Consider the following 25,716-nt stretch of genomic DNA (forward strand, 5'->3'; position numbering starts at 1 on the left):
TAGTTCATGATGAACTATCTGTTCATGATGAACTTTACAATAACCTGGGAATAGCTGGCAGTCCAAGGAACTTAAAAGCTCAGCAGGGCATGCCTGTGCTATGCTGGGTTGTCAGTACAGACACACAGCAGATTTTTCTTCCATGTAACAGAAGTATTGGTGCTGCCATCTCCGTAAACCCAGTCAGAGACTCTACAGACAATCACTTTCCTATCATTAATATTTACTCCGAAACATCAAATTTGGCACAACACTTAGCCTGGCAACATGGGGATTGATAAGCTTATTTATTGGTCACTGAACATAGTTCAGAAAATAATTTGTATGTTATTCTTAAGTTTTGACAGAGGGCATGGGGGAGGGGGAAGGTGGCAGTATGTCTACTCTTGAGCAATTCACTAAATCTCTCCATACCTCAAGCACAGTGATCAAAACAGACAATACTGATAATGCCATTATAGCACCTGCTGATTAAAGTATAGCCATTAAGCAAATGAGGACCTCAATTTTATGTGGCAACCTTCTGGCCAATTCTTTAGCTTTCAGCACAAAACCAAACCTACTTTCTAATTCTAGTAACAATAAGCTCTGTGGTCAGGTTGGCTTGTGCTGCCAGATCCTGAGCACATGGGCCTGTGACATCCCCCCCACCCTGAGGACACCAAGGAAAAGCCAGCTGATTCCAAGCACTCTGTGTCAAAGAAGTAGCTCACAGACAAGAAAGGCAACCAATTCAGTCGAGCTACCCTCCAGAGAAAACCTTGTCCTGTCATGCTTCCTAATGGTGCCCAGGCTTTCCAAGCAGCACCATGCAGAACTAGATTGCCTATGCAAGTCACAGAGGCAGACCTAGCACGGCAGCTGTGCAGCTATTACACATCTTGTTCAGGTGATAGGGTTCCTCCTTCAGGATCTGCATTCCTGAAGGCTTATGCCATGAAAGCAGCTGGTCCTATGATGTGCTCATTAGCTTGCACTTGCTTTAATTAATTCTCTTCTGGAAACTAACAGGGCAGTTTTTAAACAGACTTGGAGGATGCTGATGTGTGGATCCCTCTGACTGGGTACCACTCTGCCTTCTGGAAATTCCTGGCCAGGCACAGGGTGACAGTCTGGGGAACAAAGCTCTTAGTTCTGCTAAGACTTACAAGACACAGTCATGATCCTCACTCAACTCTAAAGGCTTGGAAAGCCCTATTTCTTACATCTATGATTTAACTGCAAAGTTGTGACTTTTCTGGGTGCAAAAACAATGTCAAGCTACTCTTTATGGCTTCCCTTTTCAGGGCAGACCATTAGCTCATAATTCCCCGGTATGCTGTTAAAATGCTGGAACATGCATTTTAATAGGATGCTGGCAACAAGAGTCATGCAACAAAATCCCTGAATGTCATTACTATGAGCTGCCAGAATCGGCCCCTCGTGGCCCAAAACAAAATGTCTCTTATCAGTATGGCTTTTTTCCAAGTCTCTGCTGTCCAGCCCAAGGCACTAACTGGATTAAACAAAAACAATAAGAACGGCAGCAAAAAGAAAATGCTGTGCAAAAGGGATTATAAACAGGAAGAGAAGAAGAAAGTACCTCTTTAGACTTGAGATAAAACTGCCTTGTTCCCACCTGATCAAGCCTAGGGACAGCTGTTTGTAATACAGCGCTTCTAATAAACTGTCTCTGGCATCTCCTCAGCTGTTCCTTAAGAAAGTTTTCACATGTATCCCCGACCTTCTGATTTTTTACCCTATAAATTGTAATTATTTCACTAGCTCTTCCTTCTATACTTGATGGATACTTATTCTAGAAGCTGACTTCAAAACGGTTTCTGCATATTTGTATGGAGAATGTATGCAACCACGACACATTCCTCACCACTTCCTACAAAATGTGTTCAGTATTGATTGCCTTCTTTAGAAACTCACCAGATGCAGTGATTTGGGATATAACTGCAGCATTTATCATGGATCTTTTAACAAGAGCTTTTCATCCCAAGATGGGGGAGTGAGGGGCAAGGCAAGGGGGAACAAAAAACGAAAAGAATAGAAAAGAAAACGAACAACACCACCTAAATAACCAAATGAAAATATTTTAACTTCCTTTAAAGCTGAAAGTCCCAGGCTTCAGACAACTAGTAAAACTGAAGCAACATCTTTTCATGAGAGCACAGCTAAAACATCTGTTTACACAGAGACCAACTGACATGAATAGAGAGCTAAAAGCTTCAAAGGATGTATAAACTCTCGTAATCAAAACCAAACAAAATGCAGACACTGAAAAGCACTCAGACATGGTTGGCAAGTTCTGATTCCACAGAAAAGATGCAGTTGGTCTCCTAAAATATTTTCCCAGCACCAAGTCTGCTCTGCAAGTGTGGAAAACCCATCTTAACACAGTAAGAATCACAGGATCCTCAAACTAACCACAGATCATCAGTATCATCTCGTAGAATCACAGAATGGATTGGGTTGGAAGGGACCCCAAGGATCATCAAGTTCCAAACCCCTGCCACAGGCAGGGCTGCCAACCTCAAGATCTGATGCTAGACCAGGCTGCCCAGGGGCCCATCCAACCCTGTCTGGAACACCTCCAGGGACAGGCCATCCACAGCCTCTGTGCGCAGCCTGTTCCAGCACCTCACCAATGGTATGCACCAATGGAAGGACACTGTGCTCTCAAGAGCAGCTCCTGTGACCTCAAAATACTGACCAGATATTCAGATAACAGAGGAAGTACTGAGGCTACATCTGCCTACAGCATGAACAGCTGCAGATCATTTGCACATTTAAGGCATCTCAGTTCCACTTCTCACAGGTTGACAGAAAAGAGTGACAGAAAATGTCCTCATAAATTGGATCTCACAGAAAGTCAGCACAGCCCAAAAACATTGGCAGGCATTTCTTGGACAAAGGGCCCACAACTAGAACATCCCCACCACACTGAACACTTCCTGATCAACAGAAGGTAGTGATTAACGATCGTGATTCGAACAAGGTATTTCAGCTTTACGCAGAAGTGAGAGACATTCTGATCACGGTGGGATTATCTCTTGTACATTGAAATCAAAAGACAGTCTGAAAAAGGGAGAAAGGGGAGGGAAGGGAAGGGGAAAATAGCAGCCCTAGAATGTAACTGAAAGCTGAAAACTCCAAATGCCAGCAAATTTGCATCCCCAGTGCTTTTCATATATACACATCAAAAGCTAAGAATAGGGCCAAAGACAAGAAGAAATATGTTAGGATTGATTAATGCATCACTGTGTCTTCACTGAATACCACTGTATCTATCTGCACTATAACTTAAGAAGTATATTACACATCAGGAACGTTAATGGCAGAGCTGCAAATAACCACCTCTCCTCATCACGCAAAAAGGCACCAGGAAATTCACTTACAAATTATAAGTAAAACAGTGTTATTTTTCTGTTTCGTTTTGTAAACTCTCGCAATTTTTTTTTCAAGCTATTCGTATCATAAATAATTAGCCTCACCAGGTTTTAATTATGAAATTCTAAACAAATCCCACGAGCGAACACTTATCCCTATCTGTCTGCTGAGTTCCTATTTGTAATTCCAGCTAATTACTTCCTCTGTCAGGAAAATAATCTTCGAAGTCCCAGGATGCCATGCAAGTATTTCCATCTCCTTCATTTTGCCTCCCAACGTTCGATACAGAAAATGTAAATTCGTTTGGCTACTGTGGGAAGAGTAAGAAACTTGAAATAATCTCTGCACTGTCAGCGTGTCTTTACCTTGTGAGCTTAATCCCCGTCACCATGGCGATACTTAATTGAACAGCCACACAGTTTGATTGGTTTATTTTAAATTGAAGTTTTTCTGCGGAGCTGTGCAGGGTAGCAGTGAACATTAGATAAATGGCTTTCAAAATATTGCAGTGAGTCATACTGCCGTCAGTGACTGGATTAATTTGAGTTCAGTTAAACTATTCCTTCACCTTAATCTTATATATATGACAACATACATTATATGAGGATTTTTAGCATTATATTTGGAAGCTGAGCATTTTGAGTATAATTAAGCAGCATGTTATTGCAAGAAGGGCAATTAAAACCTAAATAAGAATTAAAATTCAGCAAGCTTTTGTTGGTAACATCAACTTGCCACGCTAAAACAAATTACCTTGCTGTTCTACAATAGCAACCCAGATAAGAATACAGTAGGCTTATATTTGATTTTCTTTATAGAATATTGTAAATATATTAACACGACAGAAATGAAACCAAAGGAAAAATACAGCTTGTTCACTGCTGGCATCTATATGCCTCAGTATGCAGTTCAGTATTCTAATGACTGCTGGAAAGACATCAAATCATCAGTACCACATTTCCTGGCATGACATAACATATCTGATAACTTGTTTTAAATTCCGTACATACGCTGTGAAGAACTGTTCTACTTCCACTGTAGCCTTCAAACAGCAGCAACAAACTACTGTGTCAATCCTCACCTTCTTTTTCTGCTCTAACCAACCTCCAGCACGTTTTCTTCTTAATGCTGGGGATCTTCACCCAGCCTTTACAGCAAAGGTCCCAGTTCCCTACTGGACAGCTTTACCTCATTTATTTTTTGTCACAGTTGCAGCCACTGAAGCCCCAACATACAGCCTGTAATATCATACTACCTTTTCAGTGTTTGGAGGTTCTTTCTTTCTCTCTTTCTCTTTCTTCCTTCCTTCCTGTCTTTCTTTCTTCCTTCCTTTTTTTAACAGACTGTTAACTAGTGTAGTTCTCTCTCTCTCTCATAGAATCACAGAATGGTTTGGGTTGGAAGGGACCTCAAAGCCCACCCAGCCTCAACCCCTGCTGTGGGCAGGGCTGCCCCCCACCAGCTCAGGCTGCCCAGTGTCTCATCCAACCTGGCCTTGAGCACCTCCAGGGATGGAGAATCCAGTACAAACTCAAATTCACAGTATCTTTGTTTGCATAGCAGAAGATATCAGATTGTGACCTGAAATATGACCTACAAGTTTCTTAGAAAGCACTACCAGACTCCCATACAGACTCTACTTCTGTATGACAGAAGAGGTATTTGAAAAGCAGATCCAGCTTGGGCTCTCATTCTCATGCAAGAATTAAGTCATTTTACACTCTCCTAGGAATGGTAGCTTAGAGTTCTGATGTAATGCTCATACAGATGCACTTTTGTGTGCAATGCACACATGAGATGCTGTTATGCCAAAAGAAACCTCTACCCAGAAGCACACGAATTCAAAAGAGAACTGACTATTCTGTCTTCTCAGCTTTGAACATGGTGAACCTGGATAAGGATACCCTGTTTTTTGGTTTTTTTTTTTTTTTTTTTTAGAATCCTGGAATCATTATGGTTGGAAAATACCTCTAAGATCATCCAGTTCAACTGTCAGCCCATCACACCATGCCCACTAACATCATTCCCTCAGGGCCACATCTCCACGTTTCTTGAACACCTCCAGGGACAGTGACTTCACCATCCCCCCGGGCAGCCTGTGCCACTGCCTCACCACTTCTTCTGAGAAGAATTTCTTCCTAACATCCTGAACTTCTCCTGGCATAACTTGGGGCCACTTCCTCTCATCCTATCATTGTTACCCAGCAGAAGAGACTGATCTCCATCTCACTGCAATCTCCTTCTAGGTTGTTGCAGAGAGCTCCCTGGACTCAGGAAGATGTTCAGCCCTATCTCCTTTGGGATCTCTTTTAATTATGTATAGGTTCTACTCCAAAAGTTTTACTCTATTTCTTAATCCACCTTAAACACACAGAAGTTAATACTTTTCAGGATGTGATAGCTCTTTCAGTTTCATGGTGTCCTCATCCAGTTTGTTTGCAGAAAACACTGGGGACTAGCTCAGAAACACAGAATACACATTACAATTTAAGTGTCCCTGACTGTGTGTTATAATGGAGACCTGAAGTGAAGAATTCCCTGTTCTCCATTTAGGTACAATTACATTCAGGCTACTCAAGGCGAAGGACAGTGATTGGACAAAGGCTTCTCTTCTAAGGAGTCCCATCTTCACACATACCTTTTTGCACAGCTCTCCTCATCTTTTCAGTAAGAGGTATCCTCTTTATTCAGCAAGGGATCACTGCCTGTGTGTGCACAGGGGATTTGGAAAGCGAGCACACACGAACTGAGCCGTGATGCTGCGGCTGGGTCCCAAGTCACTGCACATGAACTGGTTTAGGTACAGCTGCCTCACAGCGCAGTGAAGCCTCTATTCTTCCTTGCTCCAGTTAAAATAAAATTACTCCACAGACCGGCATCTCCTTGCCATTATTCCCCCCATTAAAGAAATGATTTATCCTAGTCAATATCATTTTGTCTGTCATTCCTATGCCTGCCCTATTTATGACTAGAGCAACAGTTCCTCATGAAAGAAGGGAGATTGTTAAAACATCATCTCTTTTCAGGAGGTTGAGCTGATTTCACAATGCTTTCTTTTTCAGCATGTGCCTAAATTGTCTTAGGCAGACATAATTCTTCTCTCCTTTCTAATTATTCAGGTTTGCTTTAAGCAGCCACTTGTGGACACCCATCCCTGCTGCTGCTCTTCTCGTCTCTCCCCACTCCCCCTTTCACCAAACACTCCGGTCCTTGAGCAGGTCAAACCCTTAGCAACAGAAAGCAACCCGAAAGGAGCAGAGTAGCACTCTTTCTTTCACAGCACACTATTCACATCAACAGTCCATATAACTAACAAGGGAATTAAAAAATGAAGAAAAAAATAAGAATCACCATACCAATCAGACCTGCTGTCCGCCTGGTCCAGTATGCTTTCTCTGACAGTACCCGCTTCAGAGGAAGGTGCAAGAGACCTTGTAATTATAGAATAACCTGATTAATACAGGAAGTTTCGTCCTAGCCTTAGGCAGTCAGCAGCTGACTCACCTGCTTGTCTGAAACATAAGAATTTCTATCTGTTCTAATTTTTTTTTAAATCCTATGTAATTTAACAGTGGAGGACTCATTACAAATGTACATTTCTAATCCTGTTTTGAATCCTACTAAGCATTTTAGGTTTTACTGTAACCTGTAGCTAGGAGTTATATTTGCTAATTATATAGGTTGCACTATTTTTATCATTGTTAGACTGACTGCCATTCAATCTCATTGGATGTCCCTTTTAAGGCTGCGGGAATAAGTGGGCCAGAGAGTGCGATGCCACTGCCTGTTTGCTCAGCCTCTCACCTGGGAGAGGAGATGCTCAGAGAGGCAGCCTGCAGTCAGCCTTGGGATCGAGGTGTTACCCTGGGATGCAGACAGCTGCATCCATATCACCAGTCCAAAATAGACTGAGAAGGAAACAAGCCCTCTTTCTGACACCTTCCCTAAATGTAGGTGCTCTCATACCAGCCTGGGGGGACAGAACAGTAGCAGTGATGCTGCTCGTTTTTTTTTTTTGCACATGTCATAGAAATCCTGCAGCCAATCCAATCTATATATATATATATATATATATATATATATATATATATTGTATCTAGAGCTGAATGAATGCCATGTATTTAGCAAAGTGCTGTAACATAATACCTTCAGGTTAGAAGGTGGCTCCTGTGGAACGAAACACTTAATACCGTCTCATGTACTAAAGGTAAACCTCAGATACAAGTAGCAGTGGCCTTCGCAAAACCCAGGAAGATGAACAATGCTGTAACCTAAGTCACGGCTTCCACGACATGGCACATGCTGTGTTTTCAGAATTCTTCTAATAGAGCAAACCCCAGAGAAATACACTGATAAAGGACTGAACTACCAACAGGCACATACAACCTGCAGACTTATGGAGAAGAAGGCTGGAGTTGGATAAGTGATATTAGGGGGAAAAAAAAAAAAAAAAGAGTAAGTAAATGGTTTGAACTGATCCTCTTCTGTGCTTATTTATTTTGAAGTAAATTGATTAGCCTGCTGTGAGCCTCATTTTTGCATCTGGTATAAATTAGCATCCTTAATAAGCAGGATGCTTGATTGATATTGTCATTAATATTATCAATGACTGTGTTCTGTCATCCCGCACTGCTGGCTAGCTCTGAGAACGGTGTGTACAGGGAGGAGTGACTGCCAGACAGGATGCATGCAACACATATTGAAGAACTCCACTGCTCAGAAAATGTGGATGAATTTCCTCTCTGTTGCAGAGCAAGCAGTGGAAGAGTGAAACACAGACTAAATACATTGGTAGTCCTTGAGTATAGGAGAACATCCTATTATGTGGTTGGACTAGATGACCTTAGTGGTCTTTTCCAACCTTAATGATTCTAAGATTCTATGATAAAGAAATATCGTATGGTGCATGCTTTGAGATATTATGAGGTACACTGGCTACTAAAGAACACAAACACATCACCTTCAGTTTACAGATAGGACAAAAGTTGTCATACAAGCATTTCATAGTAACCTTGTCAATGAAGAAATTAGCCAAGCAAGGACAACCAAAATGCAATGATTTCACGATCCTAAGTTCATGGAACTGACAACATTATCTTCAAAATAATGTATCCCAAGGAGGAAAGGTTTGCAGACACATCTGGAAGAATCCTGAAAGTTACTATATACAAAAGCACCAGTAAAAAGCAACAGCACGCACTCAGGATGATTGAAAAGGGCCATAATGATCATTGAGTTTCAACCGCCTGCTATGTGCAGGGTCACTAACCACCGGACCAGGCTGCCCAGTAACACATCCAGCCTGGCCTTGAATGCCACCAGGGATGGGGCATCCACAACCTCCTTGAGCAACCTGTTCCAGTGCGTCACTACCCTCTGTGTGAAAAACTTCTTAATATCCAACCTAGACCTCCCCTGCCCCACTAAAACCATTCCCCCTTGTCCTATCACTATTCACACTCATAAACAGTGTTCCCCTTCCTGTTTATATGCTCCCTTCAAGTACTGGAAGGCTGCAATGAGGCCTCCCCGGAGCCTTCTCTTCTCCAAACTAAACAATCCCAGTTCCCTCAACCTTTCCTCATAGGAGAGGTGCTCCAGCCCTCTGATCACCTTAGTGGCCCTCCTCTGGACCCGCTCCAAGAGCTCCACGTCCTTCCTGTACTGGGGACCCCAGGCCTGGACGTAGTACTCCAGATGGGGCCTCACAAGAGCTGAGCAGAGGGCCACAATCACTTCCCTCTCCCTGCTGGCCACCCCTTTTTTAATGCAGCCCAGAACACAGTTGGCCTTCTGGGCTGCAAGTGCACACTGCTGGCTCACGTCCAGCTTCTTGTCTACCAGCATCCACATCATACCAAAAGAACAAGAATTATTTGAATGATAGATCCACAAAAACATCAAAAGACCGAATACCTCAGGAGTTAAATAGGAACCAAAAAGTCATGACTTTCCATGGCAGCAAACATTGCTTCAGCCCATGCCTTAATGTGCCATTGCCAGGCAGCTTAAGGCAACACAATCCTGTTGTCAACCTGTCCTCATATCAGTCAATAGTGTCACCTTATGGCATTTGCCATGCACTGAGTAGGAGGTTGAACCCGCTGGTTTCCAGAGGTTTCTTCCATTCTCAATTACCCTGTGACTCTATCTGACCATGCATAAAACTGGCTGAGGTTACACAGACATAAAATTCACTGCTTTCTCTGCAGGATTGATTTTTTATTAGCTTTTGCCAGTTTATTTCCCTCTATCAACTCCTCTCCAGGTCTGACGGGCATTACAACTGACACAAGGGAAAGGGTGAAACCGTGCAGGTCAGACAGTTGGTAAGATCACAGCAGTGGAAACTTAGGCAAGCTGAAATTGCCATGAGGCTAAACAAAATGGACAAAACCAGCCAAAGTACTCCTGCTCTGCATATCCCCTTGAAACCTCCAATCACACCAAATACGTTCTTATTAAGATTCATGCTCGTGTATAAGCATTGAAGAAATTTCTCATTGCTATACGCCGCACAGTATGGTAATAAATGTTTAGAAAATGATTATGTATACACTGCAAACTATTTTATATTGAACGTCTAGCTTAATACAGCCTGTGCTGTACAGAAATATGCGGGATAAATACAAGATGACTGCTCTTCTCTCGTACTAAAATGAATTACTTATCTCATAAAGCTATTTCAAGTAAAAGTGGCAAGTTTAAAGAGAAAGGGTAAGTTTTGAAACTTTAATTCACCATGGCCTAAACTGAAGAAAAGTATTCTAGAGGTTTTCAAAATGACCCCGGCTGTGCCATTTGTACAGAGAGATAATGAATTGATAGTGACACTCCAAAACACTGTGATAAAAGACTCTTCTCACAGCTTAACCGAAGTGCTGCCTGGCACAGGGAGTCCCACTGATGAGCTCGGGCCATAGAGGCTTTCATAGGTTTGAAAGAAACAAAATCTGCGTCAGCAGAAAGAATAAACATCTCTTCACATTCTCGCCTTAAAGCATTTGCAGTGACACTATATAATTACTTCTCATTTCACAAAGAGATTCTCCTGGATTCTCTATTCCTCCCACAATTTCAAAATTACAGTATGTCTGCTTGCAGTTGAATGGATACGTACATATGGCACTAAGTAAATTATTTAACTAAAAAGCAGTTAATGTTGCTATGAATTATGTTATTTGCTTGCCTAGAACTCATGTGCACATTTCTTTGTTATAATACCTGGTTTATACATCTTTAATCAAAGCCAAGCAGAGAATTTGAATTGCTTTTTCTCCTTCAGTGTGATGCAATTTGTTAATCTGTATGGCTATAAAAACCCTTGGAGACAATCTGATATGCTATCTCACTGATCTTTCTTCTTCCTTTATTGACATAACTGTCAACAATCTTCTCACTATTTCATTCCTAAAATCCAGAGGCAAAAGAAGAAGGGAAGAGAACTTAATACCGTTTTCATTTACATAGTTTCATTTAGCGGTAGCAAAAGCAGTTGTTTTGAAAACCAAAGAGGGCTTTTCTTTAGACAAATAATTAGAGACTGCGATGACAGCTCCTGTTTTTCAGATAGTATGACTTCATTACAGTTGGAATATGTTCAGCCTTACTAACAACACTGTACATTAGCTTTCAATACAGACAACTGCAACACATCCCCATAAGGTAATTTAAGTGGGTACAAATTTGATGCTAAATCCCCAATTAGATCTCAAGAGACATTGCAAGCCTGATAAATTCTTGGCTTTGTACAGGCCACGCTTGGGGATTCTGGACATTACTAAAAGAGCAACTGTGACACACAGAAATATGTGATAGGATAGAAGCAAGAATTTTACATCCTTGGCTCCCTCCCTGAATATTAATGCAAAGAAAAAGGAAAAAAAAAGGACATTTCCCTTCAAAAAGGGACTCTTTGTATGGAAACAGAGTTCTTTCTAGTTTTCCCGCCTACTTAACATTAGAAGGGAGAGCCATCTTATAGAGAGACTGGGCCAGGCTGAAGGAATGGGCAAGCAAGAACTGTGTGATGCTTAACAAAGACAGGAGCCAGGTCCTGCTTTTGGGACAATGAACCCAAAGAGCACGGTACAGGCAGAGATCTGTGTGGCTTGGAGCTGCCTCGCTGGAGAAGACCTGGGGACCTTGTGGGACCACAGCTGAACAGGAGTCAGCAGTGATCATGGGATGCTAATTGCATCCTGGGCTGCATCTATGGGAGCTTTATCAGCAGAGATAGAGATGTGATCATCCCACACTACTCAGCGCTTGTCAGATCGCACATGGAGCACTGCCTGTGCAATTTGAAAAAAAAAAAAAAAAAAGATGTGGGCAAATTGGAAAGGGTCCAAATGAGGCCCAGAAAGTTGTTCAAAGGGCTGGAGAAGCAGTCCTTTGATGAAAGACTGAAGGAGGTAGGTCTTTTCACCCATGAGAAATGAAGGCTCAAGGGGGCCTCAGCATCATATTTAGCACTTGAAGGCTTGCTACAAAGAGGACAGAGGATGTCCCTTCACAGTGAGACACATGGAGAAGACAAGGGGCAATGGATTCAAGCTGCACCAGGACAGGCTCCATCTTGCTATCAGCACAAAATTTTTCAGAGTGAGAACAGCCAATGACTGGAACAACCTCCCCAAGGATGTGGTGGAATCTCCATCACTGGAGGTTTTCAAGATGTGATTGGACAGGGTGCTAGATGATCTCATCTTCTCATTTTTTCCCACAAAACGCTGGACTTGGTCTTTTGAGGTCAATTCCAAACTGGGCTGTTTCATCATTCTAACCTAGAGAGACTTTACTCCCAGATACCAATTTCATACAAATTAGCCATCGTACAATCTCTTTTTGTTATTTGAATATGCTCTGATTAACGTCCTTGCCTAGGACATGACTGTTCAGATGCAATACCATACCTGTGCTTTGCAATGCAAACCATCCCTTAGCCCCTCACTACTACTGTACCACAACCTATTTTGCAGCGCAAGGATCCATCGTTTTGATTCTTTTAAGTTTTGGAAGGAGAATTAAAAGTGGCATACAGAAGAAAGAAGTGTATGAAGAACATAAGGTAATACCTAGATAAATGGGTAGCTCTTCTAGTAGGTATTTGCAAAGCAAGTGAGGCTTTTTTTGCATGATCTAGGCCAAAACGAGATAACATGAGGAGAAATGGTCACAAGCGACAGGGAATAAACACTTATACCTACAGATATGACCTGGAATTAGGTCTGAAAAGTTTAGGTAAAACCTAGGCCTTAGGTTAGATCTTCTCTGCTTGGTCAAGAAGTGACTATTTTGGTACAGCTATAGTTAACAAGCCAAAGAAGAGCTTTTCCATGGAAAAGTTTTTCTAGTATCAGTCTGCATTTTCAGAGTGAAGGTCGCCCAACTGGATATGTAGGAAGATCCTCGCTTTCTCATAAATCCTCACATCTGAAGCTCAGGAAAGATGTACCTCTAGAGTATGTTGTATTTTTACAGCAGTTACTGGTGTTAGAACACTTGAAATTTGTGAAAGAGCACGACTCTTCTGAAATAAAGAGCTTCTGAAAAAAAGAGCAAGACATTTCTGAAATAATACCACATAATTCATGTAATGTTTGTATTACATTGCTTTTGTTACATATTTTAAGCATAAAACATTTAATTAATCAAGTGACAGATGCCATCAAGCTTATAAGTTTTTCCTGCCCCTAGAAAATTCACAGACTGTAGGAAGTGGATTCAGAGGCAGAGGGTTTTTTTTTTTGTGATCAATATCATGGTCGCCCTGAAAACGAACTACAGCAAATGTCATTTTGCTAAATCCATGTTTTTTTATTAAATTCTTTTTGAAAACCAAGGCTAAGATCTTGTCAGTTTACTTCTATGATTTGTACCTGCAATCTACACCCAGAGATAAATGGGAGCCTCGGGCCTCAAAGAGAATTGTGAGCAAGCACCTTGTAGCAACATAGGAATACAGAAACAAACTGAAAACAGAACCAAAATAACACCACCAACAACAAAAAATCTGACACTGCTTTTGGCATCATCTGGCACTGCCTGTTTTGGAGTCTTGTTCCTAGACTCATTTTTTCTGCATTTAAGGGAGGGTTATGGCACATCAAGGTACTTAAAGGCAATCCAAAAACTCAAACAAAATGATCATTACCATTTGCATATTAGAAAATGGTCACAAATTGCAAAATTAATGATAATTAATGCTTTGCATTCTGTAAGCCACAGCTGTTTACAGTTAGCCTAGTAGAGCATCCCGTTATGTGACCAGTGAGAAAAGAGGAAGAATCCAATGTGGCGACCGTCCTCATAAGCTGGATATTATTGTTCAAATGATTCTCAGCCAGGCAGGGGAGAACACACTGAAATTCTGCAGAAAAAGAATCTAAGCCCCTGAAGAGTAGTTTCCAATATCGAGAAAGACCTACTGCACTCCAGGCAGTTCTCGGTTACTCACATCTACATTTGCAATTTTTAGTGGTGCAGGTTCCCTCAGTAATTAGAGTAACAGAAGTAGCACAGTCCCATCAGCACAGTGCTTTTGAGGCTCACCTATGCTTCTTGACAAGCCTAATTAGTTCAGGCAGAAAATCTATGCTAATATAGCTGTATTGTGCCTGGCATTCAGCACCACACTGCCCAGCACTGCACCCTGTGTCTCACAGACAAGCAGAGCAAAATACCTCTAACAGAAAGAATGCGACATTTCAAAGTCAGCTTCGAGCCCTCATTAACACGGGCAACTTGCTTCAATTTGGACATGTTTGAAATTTCTCTAAACCCTGAAAGCCTTACCCTGGTTGCTTTCAGGTTATCGCACAGCTACAAATACTGCTTTGGCTCCAATAGTAATTGCCTCCTGGGAAGCCCAGGTGCACACTGGGCAAATGGGGGAGGAATGCAAAGGAAAGGAAAGGGGATCTTACCCTGTGGAATTATTTTTGATTAAAGATCTTGAGAAAATTTAGGACTTTTTAATGGTGAATTTTAAGCGAGTCTGATCCTTGTACTATGTTAAAAGAAAGAGCTGTAATTCTCAAGTATTCACAGTATATTCACAGTGATTCTGTGTGTCATTCTGTGATTAAGTAGGAAATCTTAAAATATTTGCAAGTTTCTAATCAGAATGATAAACATAAACATGAATTAATAATTGGGAAAAAAGTAACAACAACAAACATCCCTTCACATGAGCAGAATCTATACACTGGCCTTAAAATGATATATAAGTAACTAACGCTGCAGCACCAAGTTTTCCACCTCCAATTCTTAGCAAAGGGCTTCCAAAGCCACACAGAAGTACTCGAAGAGCAAACTGTATTTATCCAAGCCATTTAAGTAATTTTAAGAACAATTCCGTATAGGTTTTACTGGGAAAAGGAAACCCAATTTTGTTTATGATAAATTCACACTGACATTTGTTTTGTAAACCTTTAAATCCAGAGTTTAAAGACTATGGATAACCTAAGAATTAGAATTCTTAGAACTATTTAAGAATTAGAATTAGAACTATATAAGAATTAGAACTATACAGAATCAAAATAAGCACCTTCTTATTACTGGTATAATGAATATATTAGACAAGCTACAAGAGCTCACATGGCAGAAATGGAGGAGAGTAGTTAATCCTAGTCAAAGCTGACCTTTTGCCTCACTCTTTAAACATGGCATTTTTATTTCTATTTTTTTTGTTAATGACATTTGTTGCAATTCTTCTGTGAATTACAGGTCCTAATATCAGTGTTTGCTTGGGTAAATTAAATAGCCAAGTACCAAAACATTGCTTAATAAAACAAAAGGCTCAGTGAAATACAGTCAAAGCTATCAGTCTGCAATAAAACCAAGCAGTGAAACAAGAACTGTGTAAGGCTGAAATTGCAATTAGGGTCCTGAGGAAGTATTGTCAGGAGTAGTGCTGCAACACCATGCTGTGGTGTGCACGGTTCCCACTACCCACTTACTTGATGAAGTAGTCCCTTCCATCTCTGTTTGCCGTCATCTCCCATCCATAAGGTGTCCCCTGGTTCAAGCTCCAGGTCCCTGACGGATGAGGCCAGCCTGAAGACTTGTTCCTGTGGCTGCAATTGGATGGAAGAAAGAAAAGAACGTGTGACTTGTCTGTTGTATTTATTCTTTGCATCTATTTATTTCACATCATTCAATCAACATCTCAATACTTTCAAAGTTGTGAAAAATACAGTCAGAATTCAGGCAAACAAAAACAGGCCAGCAGGCCTACTCATATTTGTAACATTCTTTGAGGAAGTGGAAAGAAGAAGACCATTTCCAATGGTCTTTGAGCCTAAACATTTAGCAGGTGAAAGTTGTTACATATCCTCAGTCCCACAAACACAAAACTCATTTGTAATAGATTCCAGCACAGGGCAATGAATGGAGATGCTCCTCCTTCCATCTCCTGTTCAAATGCCCAGGGACTGGTACCGGCACCCATTCTCACTGCTAGCATTGTTGCTTCATGTGACAGAATGAAAGACTGCCACACTTTTGTTTGTATATGGGTACCAAACAGATTCAACGTGCAAATGTTGTTGCACTTGATCAGTATCCATTAATCCCTTCCTCCAGATGACATCTGAAAGGCTGCAGTATCTCTGAGCACACAGTCATGTATCACTGCTCAAGCACTCTCTGCTAATATCCCACTACCAAGTATGCTCCAAGTCCGACCATCTTAAATAAAGCAACAGCTTTCGGAGTTCACTTAACTCAGAGAAATTCAACAGCTCTCTGAAATGACAATATTTCTCCACAGGTCTGATAAATTCTAGGCAGCGTGACACAAAAAAAAAAGGTAGTTAGCAAGAATCCTCCACAGATTCCCATAGGAAATCCAAACATTCGTACAGGGATTTTGCCACTCACTTGCAAGAGTTAAGCTAGATTTTACCACATATTCACACTTATGCTGTGGGACTTACAGGAACAGAAGGCAACAAATAAGTCTGTCAGCAAAACTAATCAAGCCACGGATAGCTGTGTATGATTCAAACAAGAAAACGAACTGGAAAATGAGGTAGAGTAACCAAATATTGCTAAAGACCAGCTGACAGCATGTCATAGACAGCCAAGACGAATCAGCAAGGAACATCAATTACAACCTAAAATCTAGAAGTGCAAAACAAAAGACACAAAATAAGAGTATGTTTTGAAATAGCCACCTTCTCCCCCTCTTTGATCTGCCCATGAAATTTATTACTGCTTAGTTTTACTTCCTATATTTATGTTAAATTCAAATACTAGCAATGAATGTATTATCTAATCTCCTAGACAGAGATGTAAGAATTTCATTCCTGTAGAGAAACAGAAGGTAATATAACCCGGTGAACGCATTTGTGGAAGAACAGAATTGGTCTCTGTGGAGAACTCAACAATTCATTGCAAATTGCTAAACTCAACAAAGTTGTACATAGTTAATCTTTCCCAAAGGAGGAATGCATCATTAAAAACAAACTAGCTACTTCCCCTCCCCCTTTATTTCAAGGATTAATCACTACTGAGAACAGATAGGGTGCTTCAAAACATAATTTACATGTAAAGTAGAGCATTACAATGAAGAGCTAGATATCATCTGATTTACCAATTACATTAAGTACTCCATCTTCTAGGAGTAGAAAAACATTTCTGTTAGCATATTCAAACACTGCTATTTGCCATAGGACAGGACCTAAGTCTAATATTTGAACATGAGAGAAATCTTAATAAAATGACAGTTACTCATGGTGAGCGAAACACATCAATGTCAAACATGCTGCACTACCTTGGATAGGTGCAACTAACCCATTCCTGATCAAAGGAATTAATTAAAAAACAGGCATCTGCAGTAAGAAAACAAGGTTTGACGATAAGTATTTTCAACAGCTTCTCATAGAGATTCATGGGAAGTTAAGCTTCAGCATTCATGCTTCCCTATATACTTGACTGAGGGAGAAAACAAGCCATCCTACAACCTCAGAATGACAGCTTAACTATATCTCTAGACTTCAAACTAAAGATCGTTTTGGACCTGAAATACTTCAGTTGGCTAAAAAAAAAGTGGAAAGTAACATATTTTATCTGGATTATAAAGGCATACCCATAACATCTAGTAGTTTTCAAATTAATTAAAATGTATTTTACATCCCCTGTGTCAGTTACTCCATCTGAAAAAAGGGCACAGGGACGTTTGAATTCCCACGTAAAGCACATCAAACTTCAATTACAACAGAATGTGCAGGAGTCCACAACAGTAGTGATAATCAATACTACTCCTCTCTGCATTCAAACTAAGGGCTCGTCTTCGTATGAATTATAATTCAGTGGATGCTAAAGTAAATTTAATTCCTCTGAAAACCTCCCTTGAGCCCTTGAATTGCTATTGATGACAGAAGCTTTCATATAATGATGGGTACTAAATGCCTTATTTATCTACAGATATAGACGTATCTTCTCTGGTCCTCCAGACTTAGAATCAGTGGGAAAGAAATCAGCATTTCATGTCATTCACCTGTCTGTCTACCTGTATACACCTAAGACGTGGTATTAGAAGAGTACAAACACTGAGGTGGCTCAAGGTGGAGGAAAAACAAATACCCAACAGAATGCTTGCTACAGCTGTTTGTATGATTCAATAATCCACACTCGTGTCACATCAATAAAACATGATTTTTTTCTGTTCCAGCATACATGAAACTCAAAGGTGATTAGCACTGGTGATTCCCAGCATCTCAAACAGTACAGTCTCAAAAAAATGAGATGACAAATCTCATTATTCAACCCACTTGTTGAATATTATTCTGTTTGTCTGTGAGGATTCTGTTCACTGGACAATGTTAGGGACAAAAGATGGCAAGGAAGAGATCAGTGCTTGAAGGAATATCAAAGCCTCTTGTAGGAAACCATAAGAAGGCAAGACATTTCACCTAGAAGGAGCACAAAGCCATTTTGGCAGGCTTTAAGTCAGGGGGATGCCTCATCGGTGAGAAAGACCACCAGGAGATTCTAGTACAAACCCTGCGCATGATCTTGGATAAATCCCTCGGCTCTCTGATCACCACTTGCCATTCCTTCCCTCACAGGCAGAGGAGGAGGAGCACACTAAGATGGTCCAGGTCTCTGACAGATGTTTCACAAGAGGGGAAAGATCAAGAAATAGAACTTCTACCCCAGCAAGCCTGCCCTTGAAGGAAGTTCCGGCACTGCTATGTCACTGCTCGCTGTCCATCATCATCCCAGCTCTCTGCAATCACACCTGCTGCTGCAGCATGTGCCACTGGACAGCTCTTAGGCAGAAAACTTCATTGAGGGAGCCTAAGCCAGTATCATGCCACTGGAGCTCTGAAAGCAAGGCAGCGATAGCTATATTACATCAGCCTTCTTTTGATACCTTGTAACAGTAGAAAAACAGATCACTTCCAACTGCTTCACACTGAACAATCAATTCATTAAATACTTCAAGTAGCACATAAGGAATCAACGTGTGGTGTGAAGCCAGCATCATACTGGGAATATAATAGCTACAACACAGCAGAGGTCTTAAGGTCAGTCTATTTGCTACTCCGTGCTTGGGACATGGCCGAAAAACATGCTCATATGTCAAGTATTCTGCACTTAGCATCAGCAGTATGCAACTTACACAGTATTCAGAAAGTACTCAGCATAAACGTGGTGCAAACAGGAAGTGAAAGCCTGTAAATAGTACCCATCTCCTCTTAAAAATCAAAACTAGAACAGTTTCAATATCTAAAGTCTACTATTAGAGCCTGCTGTCCATGGCATCTTAGATAGCCTAAAACAGAAAGAAACAGAAAGCCTTATAGACAGCCTAAAATAGAAACTTTTTTTTTAAGAATTAAAAAAATATCGAATATTTAAATTTAATGGAAAACTGAATACAAAATATAAACTAGTCTTCACAGATTCAGACAATAAGCATGCCATTTTGTCCAGAACTTCTTTTTTAAACTAGAAACTGAAGATACCTCTCAACAGATCTTTGCTACAGAAATCTTGACAGACTATTTAATCACAGCACTTTATGGGCCCAAGCCTGTAAATTTTGTTACAAACGTAATGTTTCCCTAACCTGGTGAAAAGGAAGCTCCCAGGCTGTAATTTTCTAACAACATAAAGTGGCACTGACACAGCGCAGCATTCCCACTCTCGTGTACTCAGTCCTCCTTCGCATCGCAATTGCTCCTTTGCCAACACAAGTAAACCAAATCACCTTAAAACTAGTGGCTAGTTTTTCACTTGGGTTCATCTCTGCCTCCTCCATGGCCTCACAGAAGGCCACACAGCAGCAAAAAATGAAGGATGGGACAAAACCTGCCTGCTTCAGATATCCCTTGGGCAAATCTAAGAACACTTAAGAAAAATGGAATGCCCCAACTTTGTTTTGCGTACTTAGTGTCTACTAAGGCATAACACTTGATACATAGGAATACCATGTCTATCCATGCCAAAGACAGACACCGTGTTTATGTCCACCCTTCTCTGCAGACGGGATACAAATATTCTTCTTTCCTTAGGAACAAAGTTGGACAGAGTCAGGTCTGCTTAATCACCGGAGTAGTCTCCACTCCCTTGCCCAAGAAGCCCTAATCTGCTGACAGATTTCAAACCATGATTAAAAACAGTAGCAAACTTGAAACTTTCCAATTCTTTTTCCCTAATGATATCAAGAAGGCAGAAACCTGGACAGTCTTTGTCATAGTGGTCTTCAACCCTGCAACCACAAGCAGCTGGTATCCTTGCAGCATGATCTCTCTACATAGGTCTGGACTGATGAGTTCTGGTTGACCTTTTGGGACTGGAGTCCAAAGGAGCTAGATGGAGAAGTCATAATACAGAGTTTATAAACTCTTCCTCACTTTCACAGCCCATCTGTCTTCTTCCCTCTTGTTAGGAGAAGGGTAAAGAATAGTGCTAAACCATCTGAGTTGACTCCAGATCCCCCATCCTCTTACCTAGGTCAGCCAAATCCCTTACTAGGCAGGAAGGGAAAGCATTGAATTCATTTATGTTTAAGGCATGGTAGCTCTTGTTCCACTGTTTTCACCTCTACTGATTGACACTGGAGTAACAAAGGCATCATGGACACCCTCCACTTTATGTTTGATGCCCTCTCACTCTTGCAACGATGGTTTTCACAGGCTTTGTCATCTGAAATTCCTCCACTCCTGTGACTCTGTTGAGAAACGAGTTCAGGCTTGCACTCACGATATGGCATATATGGACAGACCCTGAAGAATCTCTGAAGTAGGTATTTCAAGAAGGAGCCGAGGAGCACTTCAGGCATGCAGGCTCTCACTGAAGAGCTAGATTCAGTTCTATTCTAAGGTAGTCATATGAATCTGCAGCCTTTCTACCTGTTTTGACTAGGTCTCCACTGACTAAGATTTGGAACTTCAACATATCACTCCATGGGGATATCAAAATCTGAATTTCAAGCATATCCTATCAATCTGGAGATGAATTCTATGTCATCCTCAGAAGAAGCCTCTACAACGAGTACCGAGTTCTTTACGTATGTCTAGCCTCAACTAACCACAGGAGGTACCAACAGGAACACCGAAGGCATGTCATTTTTGTATTATTCTTTCTTAAAAGTAAGAATGAGACTGTGCTTGCAACACAAACAGAGTTCAATAACAGTATCTCTGTGATATTTAATCTTCTGCTGCCTCAGGAATAGAAGCCTGCTTTCTCAATCCAGTTCTCATCCACTCCCATCCCAGAAGACTACAGCACTAAGCCTACTTTGATCCTACCATTTGAAAGATAAAAAATAAAATAAAAAATAAAATAAAAAATAAAGGAAGAAGCAAGGAGAAGTCTGGAAGACTTTGCAGCTACACTGTCAAGAGTAGCCATCATATCCAGCTATCAAAACACTTCTGAGAGGCACTGTTCAATAAGATGTATGTAATAACAGTAATTTTCTGATCCAAGATCAAGAACATAGTAAAGGTTGATGTTTCTGCACAAAGTCTCATAAAACCTCATAGAAGTAGTTCTATCACAAGCACAACAGAAGACAATGAGCTGCCCCAGATGCACTTCACTATATTAAAAAAAAAAATCGTACTGGACCTCCTATGGCTAAGTCATGTAAATACATGGTGGAACCCTAATGACCTAATGATTGTTCTTCTTGTTTAGCCATGTGAATGAAATGCTAGAAAAATATATTTTTGCCACGTGACAACTGTCTGCCTCAATAATCCTACACGACACAACCGTGGTCTCGGTAAAGGCAGAATAATGTTACAATGCATTTCAGACTTATTCTGAATTTTTGTCCAGATCATGCATAGTCAAATACAAGATAAATGGTATTTCTAGAAAATAAAAAAAAGGAAGAAGAAAAAAAAGAAACCCCCCTGCCTTCTTTGAATATGCTCTTAACTAGTACCTTCTCTATTTATTTATTTATAATTATTATTCTATTTTTAATTTTTATAGTAAAGATGATGAGTAAGCCAGGTTCCCTTTGAATCATAGAATGGCCTGGGTTGAAAAGGACCACAAAGATCATGTAGTTTCAACCCCCCTGCCATGTGCAGGGTCGCCAACCATCAGACCAGGCTGCCAGAGCCACATCCAGCCTGGCCTTGAATGCCTCCAGGGATGGGGCATCCACAACCTCCTTGGGCAACCTGTTCCAGTGCGTCACCACCCTCTGGGTGAAAGACTTCCCCCTGATATCTAACCTAAACTCCCCTTGTCTCAGTTCAGAACCATTCCCCCTTGTCCTATCACTATCCACCCTCATAAACAGCCATTACCCCCCCCTGTTTATTCGCTCCATTCAAGTACTGGAAGGCTGCAATGAGGTCTCCCCTGAGCCTTCTCCAAGTTAAACAATCACAATTCCCTCAACCTTTCCTCATAGGAGGAAAAATACATGTTCAGAAATTGTGTCCCACTCTAAATACTGCTTTCTTAGCAAAAGGATCTAGGCAATAGCTACTCCTCAAACTCTGGATAGAGCAAATAGCTCCTGACTTTTTTCCCCCTTTCAATCTTCCACTACAGGTGCTCTCAGTTATTCACAGTTTCACAGTGTATCAGCCATTCTTACTCTAAACCAATGCTAAGGCCTTCACTCAACCTTGAAATCCTTTGGTGGAACAGAATAAAAAAAACACAAGTATGACTCAAAACTTCACAGTAGACTTCTGGCCAGATAGCAATCCAGTAGAGGAAACACCTTTGTAGAGAATCCTGTCAGCCTTTTTTTTTCCTGCAGATCACCTGAGTTTCCAATTCCACAGTGCCTAAAACTGAGATGTCTAAATGACAGTCTATACCTGGGTGGAGGAATGAGGCATTCACATTAATTCCTCCTCCACCTCCCATTGCTGCTGATCTAAAGCAGTGAGATAATGAGAGCTCAATGCTATGTAATGGATCAGATCGGTAAGGGATCCCTTTTACCAGGGATCTCCTGGATGCCAGACAAGCAGGGAAGAACAGCAGCAGCCCATCACTCGATGGGGGGAAAAGGGGCAATTCCACATGACTGGAAAAAATTGCCTTCACCTCCTTCACTCCTCTGCAGAAAGAGCCTTCACAGCTTTGTCCATTAAGAGCAAGGGGAAGTTTCTGTTGGTGCATATGCAGACATGCGCCCTGGGACAGACTCAATGAGCACATATAGGAAAAAGATGGAAACCCAAGGTGTTTGCTTGGGCACATGAAGTTGATTACCACTCTCATTATCAGGCTTGGGATTAGTCAGGACCAGACAGGCCAAAAAGAATTATCTGCCTGACATGGAAGCTTTGCAAAATGCATCACTAGTCCTAACACCTGTAGGCTTGTGATGAGAGACACTTGAGGATTAGGGGCTTGTAGACAATGTCTTGGACTCCCTCACAGTCTGTATGTTTCACCATGTGTAACTTAAACTAGAAATCTACCTATACATAGCATCCACAATGCTAGCTAAAAATAATTCACCTTAGGGCTACTATGTATTCATATTAGCCTCTTCATCAGCTCTCATCATTTCAGCAATAGACTTCTGCCTGTCTCCTTTTTAGAACCCTGTATTGTAATAGCCAGAAAGTATTCTAGGAAGCAAATTGTGATTTGTACTCAGCTGCTTGTAAGAGGCTCTTCTGCTTTCTGTACATCATTGAACACTGATGTGTATGAGATGGTTTTTCTATTTTAATGGGGATTCTGACTGTAGGGTTTCTTAGATTTACTCTGTATTTCTGAAAAAAAATAGAAAAAGAAAAAAGAAAGAAATGAAGAATATTTGGCTCTTCCACATTCAGTGAATGGTTTATTCATATTTCTTTCTGCATTTTGCAGAAAATCTTTTTACAATAGTTTTGTTTTTTTTTCTTTCCTCAGACCTGAACAGATTGGAAAAGTTTACCAACCACATAATAATTACTATCTGTCTAAAACCTAATACCTGCATTAGAAATCTGTCTCACTGAATGCACTGTTACTAATACTGATAGCTTAACGTAGTGCAGAACAGAATGATGGAAATGCAGTGTCGTCTTCCCCAAACTGGTTCAACTTTAGGCACATAGGAACAGCCTGCTCCTGCACCCTGAATATTTCATCCTTGAAGAAGGTCCAGCTTTCCTGGACTCCTTTGCCTTTTAGAGCCACTTCTCATGGCACTCCATTAACCAAGTCACTAAATAGGCCGAAGTCTACCCTCTGGAAAGCCAAGTTCTCCTGACAGCCTTCCTTACTTACCAAGGATCAAACCCTCCATCATTCTGTGATATCTATGCCTAAGGCAGCCCCTAACCATTACACCACACACAAGCCCTAATCTGTTTGCAAATATCAGGACAAAGAGGGCATCTTCTCTAGTTTGCAATCTGATGTATTTTATTTCCAGCAGACATCTGAGAAGTTCAAGTCCCACATGAGAATGTGGGCTAGTGACAGTGAGACTTCTCTCGGCTACTTATAGAACTTAATCTACTTCTTCATCTTGGTTGAGAGTTCTATAATAGGCGTCCACCACAATATCTGCATTACTGGCCAATTAGTAACTTAAGAAATAGCACACAAAGAATATTTTGCGTAACAATGAAAAGTTAACTTTTCACTATTGCTAAGAAGTCCCCATCCAGATATGGGGTTATTTAAAGCACTCTAGAAATAGACCCACTTATGAAGCCAAACAAATAATAGCAAATTTGAAGTAGTTGAATTACTGGGAAGCCAGCAACAGTAGGTTCTGATGCAGAGTTATGCTGCAAACCAAGATGCATGTAGAACCTTAACAAACCCAAAAGGACAATTTTATTTTTTCCTTCACTGCCTTCCTTAGACTTAAAGGCTCCACTAAGAGGGAGCCAATGGAACTGAACCAAAATGTCTTCTTCCAAATGTGTCTAAAAAGAAACTGCTCCATCAAACACTGATACTGTGCTCTTCGTTGCTGTTGCCATGAAAACAGGAATCATTGGTTTCAGAGCAACCACATACATCACTTGCTTTGTATATTTTTCCCTCCTTTTTCTTTCCTATTAAACTGTCCTTAAGTCAATCCATTAATTCTACTCCCCCTTCCCCAGTCCTGCATGCAGGCTGGAATGAGTGAATGGCTGTGCCGTGTTTAGCTGCCTGCCAGGCTAAACCACTGCACTTAAAACTTGTCTTAAGAAAGAAAAACAAAACAAAAAGAAGCCACAACAGGGCAAGCTTCAGCATTTTACAAGAACCACATGTGCTCTAGAGTACAAGCAGCACCAACCTTTTCTACCATTTTAAAAATCACACATTCCCACTATACTGCCATACACCGTAGTCAGGATCTGTATATATACTGCCATACACTGTAGTCAACGATCTCCACTGAATTTGCACTCAAATTTGAATCTGAAAAAACTCAGCACAATATAGAACTAATAGCATCCTCTTAAACTTCTGCCAATGTCAATTCATTACCTGACCTCACTTCTTGGCAGACAAAATACATGGTGTGATGTCAAACTGGCTCTAATCCTGATTGCAAAGGATAGAATTTCTCAAGAAAATTGCTACGGAACCAGAAGTCAAGCATCAGGGCAGCTTATCATTTCTTCAGATTGTCAACATTTAATTAAAATCCACTTTTAGATTCCTTATTAACCTAAATATTTAGATTAGGGTTTTTTGGTTTGGCTTTTTTTTTTTTTTTTTGGCTTATCCACAACTCATACAATCCAGCTTGCAGAGAGAACACTATTCTGGGGGGGGGGGGGGGGGAAACAAACAGAAAAAGCAGCTTTTAAGATATCATTTGTTCACAAAAGTGGGACTGTGCCACTTAGAAAAGATAAAATTCTAATATTTTATCACTTCCCATTAAAT

At 40.8% G+C, this 25,716-nt stretch overlaps 1 protein-coding gene across 2 annotated transcripts in view; it reads right to left on the bottom strand.

The window, feature by feature from the left end:
• FRMPD4 (FERM and PDZ domain containing 4) overlaps positions 1–25,716 on the bottom strand; it is a 304,246-nt gene that overhangs the window by 106,813 nt on the left and 171,717 nt on the right. The window contains exon 2 of one of the 2 annotated variants that reach the window (XM_416838.8): positions 15,342–15,458. In XM_416838.8, coding sequence (XP_416838.4) covers positions 15,342–15,458 — 117 coding nt within the window. Of the gene's footprint in view, positions 1–6,734; positions 6,791–15,341; positions 15,459–25,716 lie in introns of those variants that run through there. The other variant, XM_040662265.2, reaches the window with a different exon arrangement.

The sequence above is a fragment of the Gallus gallus genome, chromosome 1, assembly GCF_016699485.2.
Source record: "Gallus gallus isolate bGalGal1 chromosome 1, bGalGal1.mat.broiler.GRCg7b, whole genome shotgun sequence".
Classification (NCBI taxonomy): domain Eukaryota; kingdom Metazoa; phylum Chordata; class Aves; order Galliformes; family Phasianidae; genus Gallus; species Gallus gallus.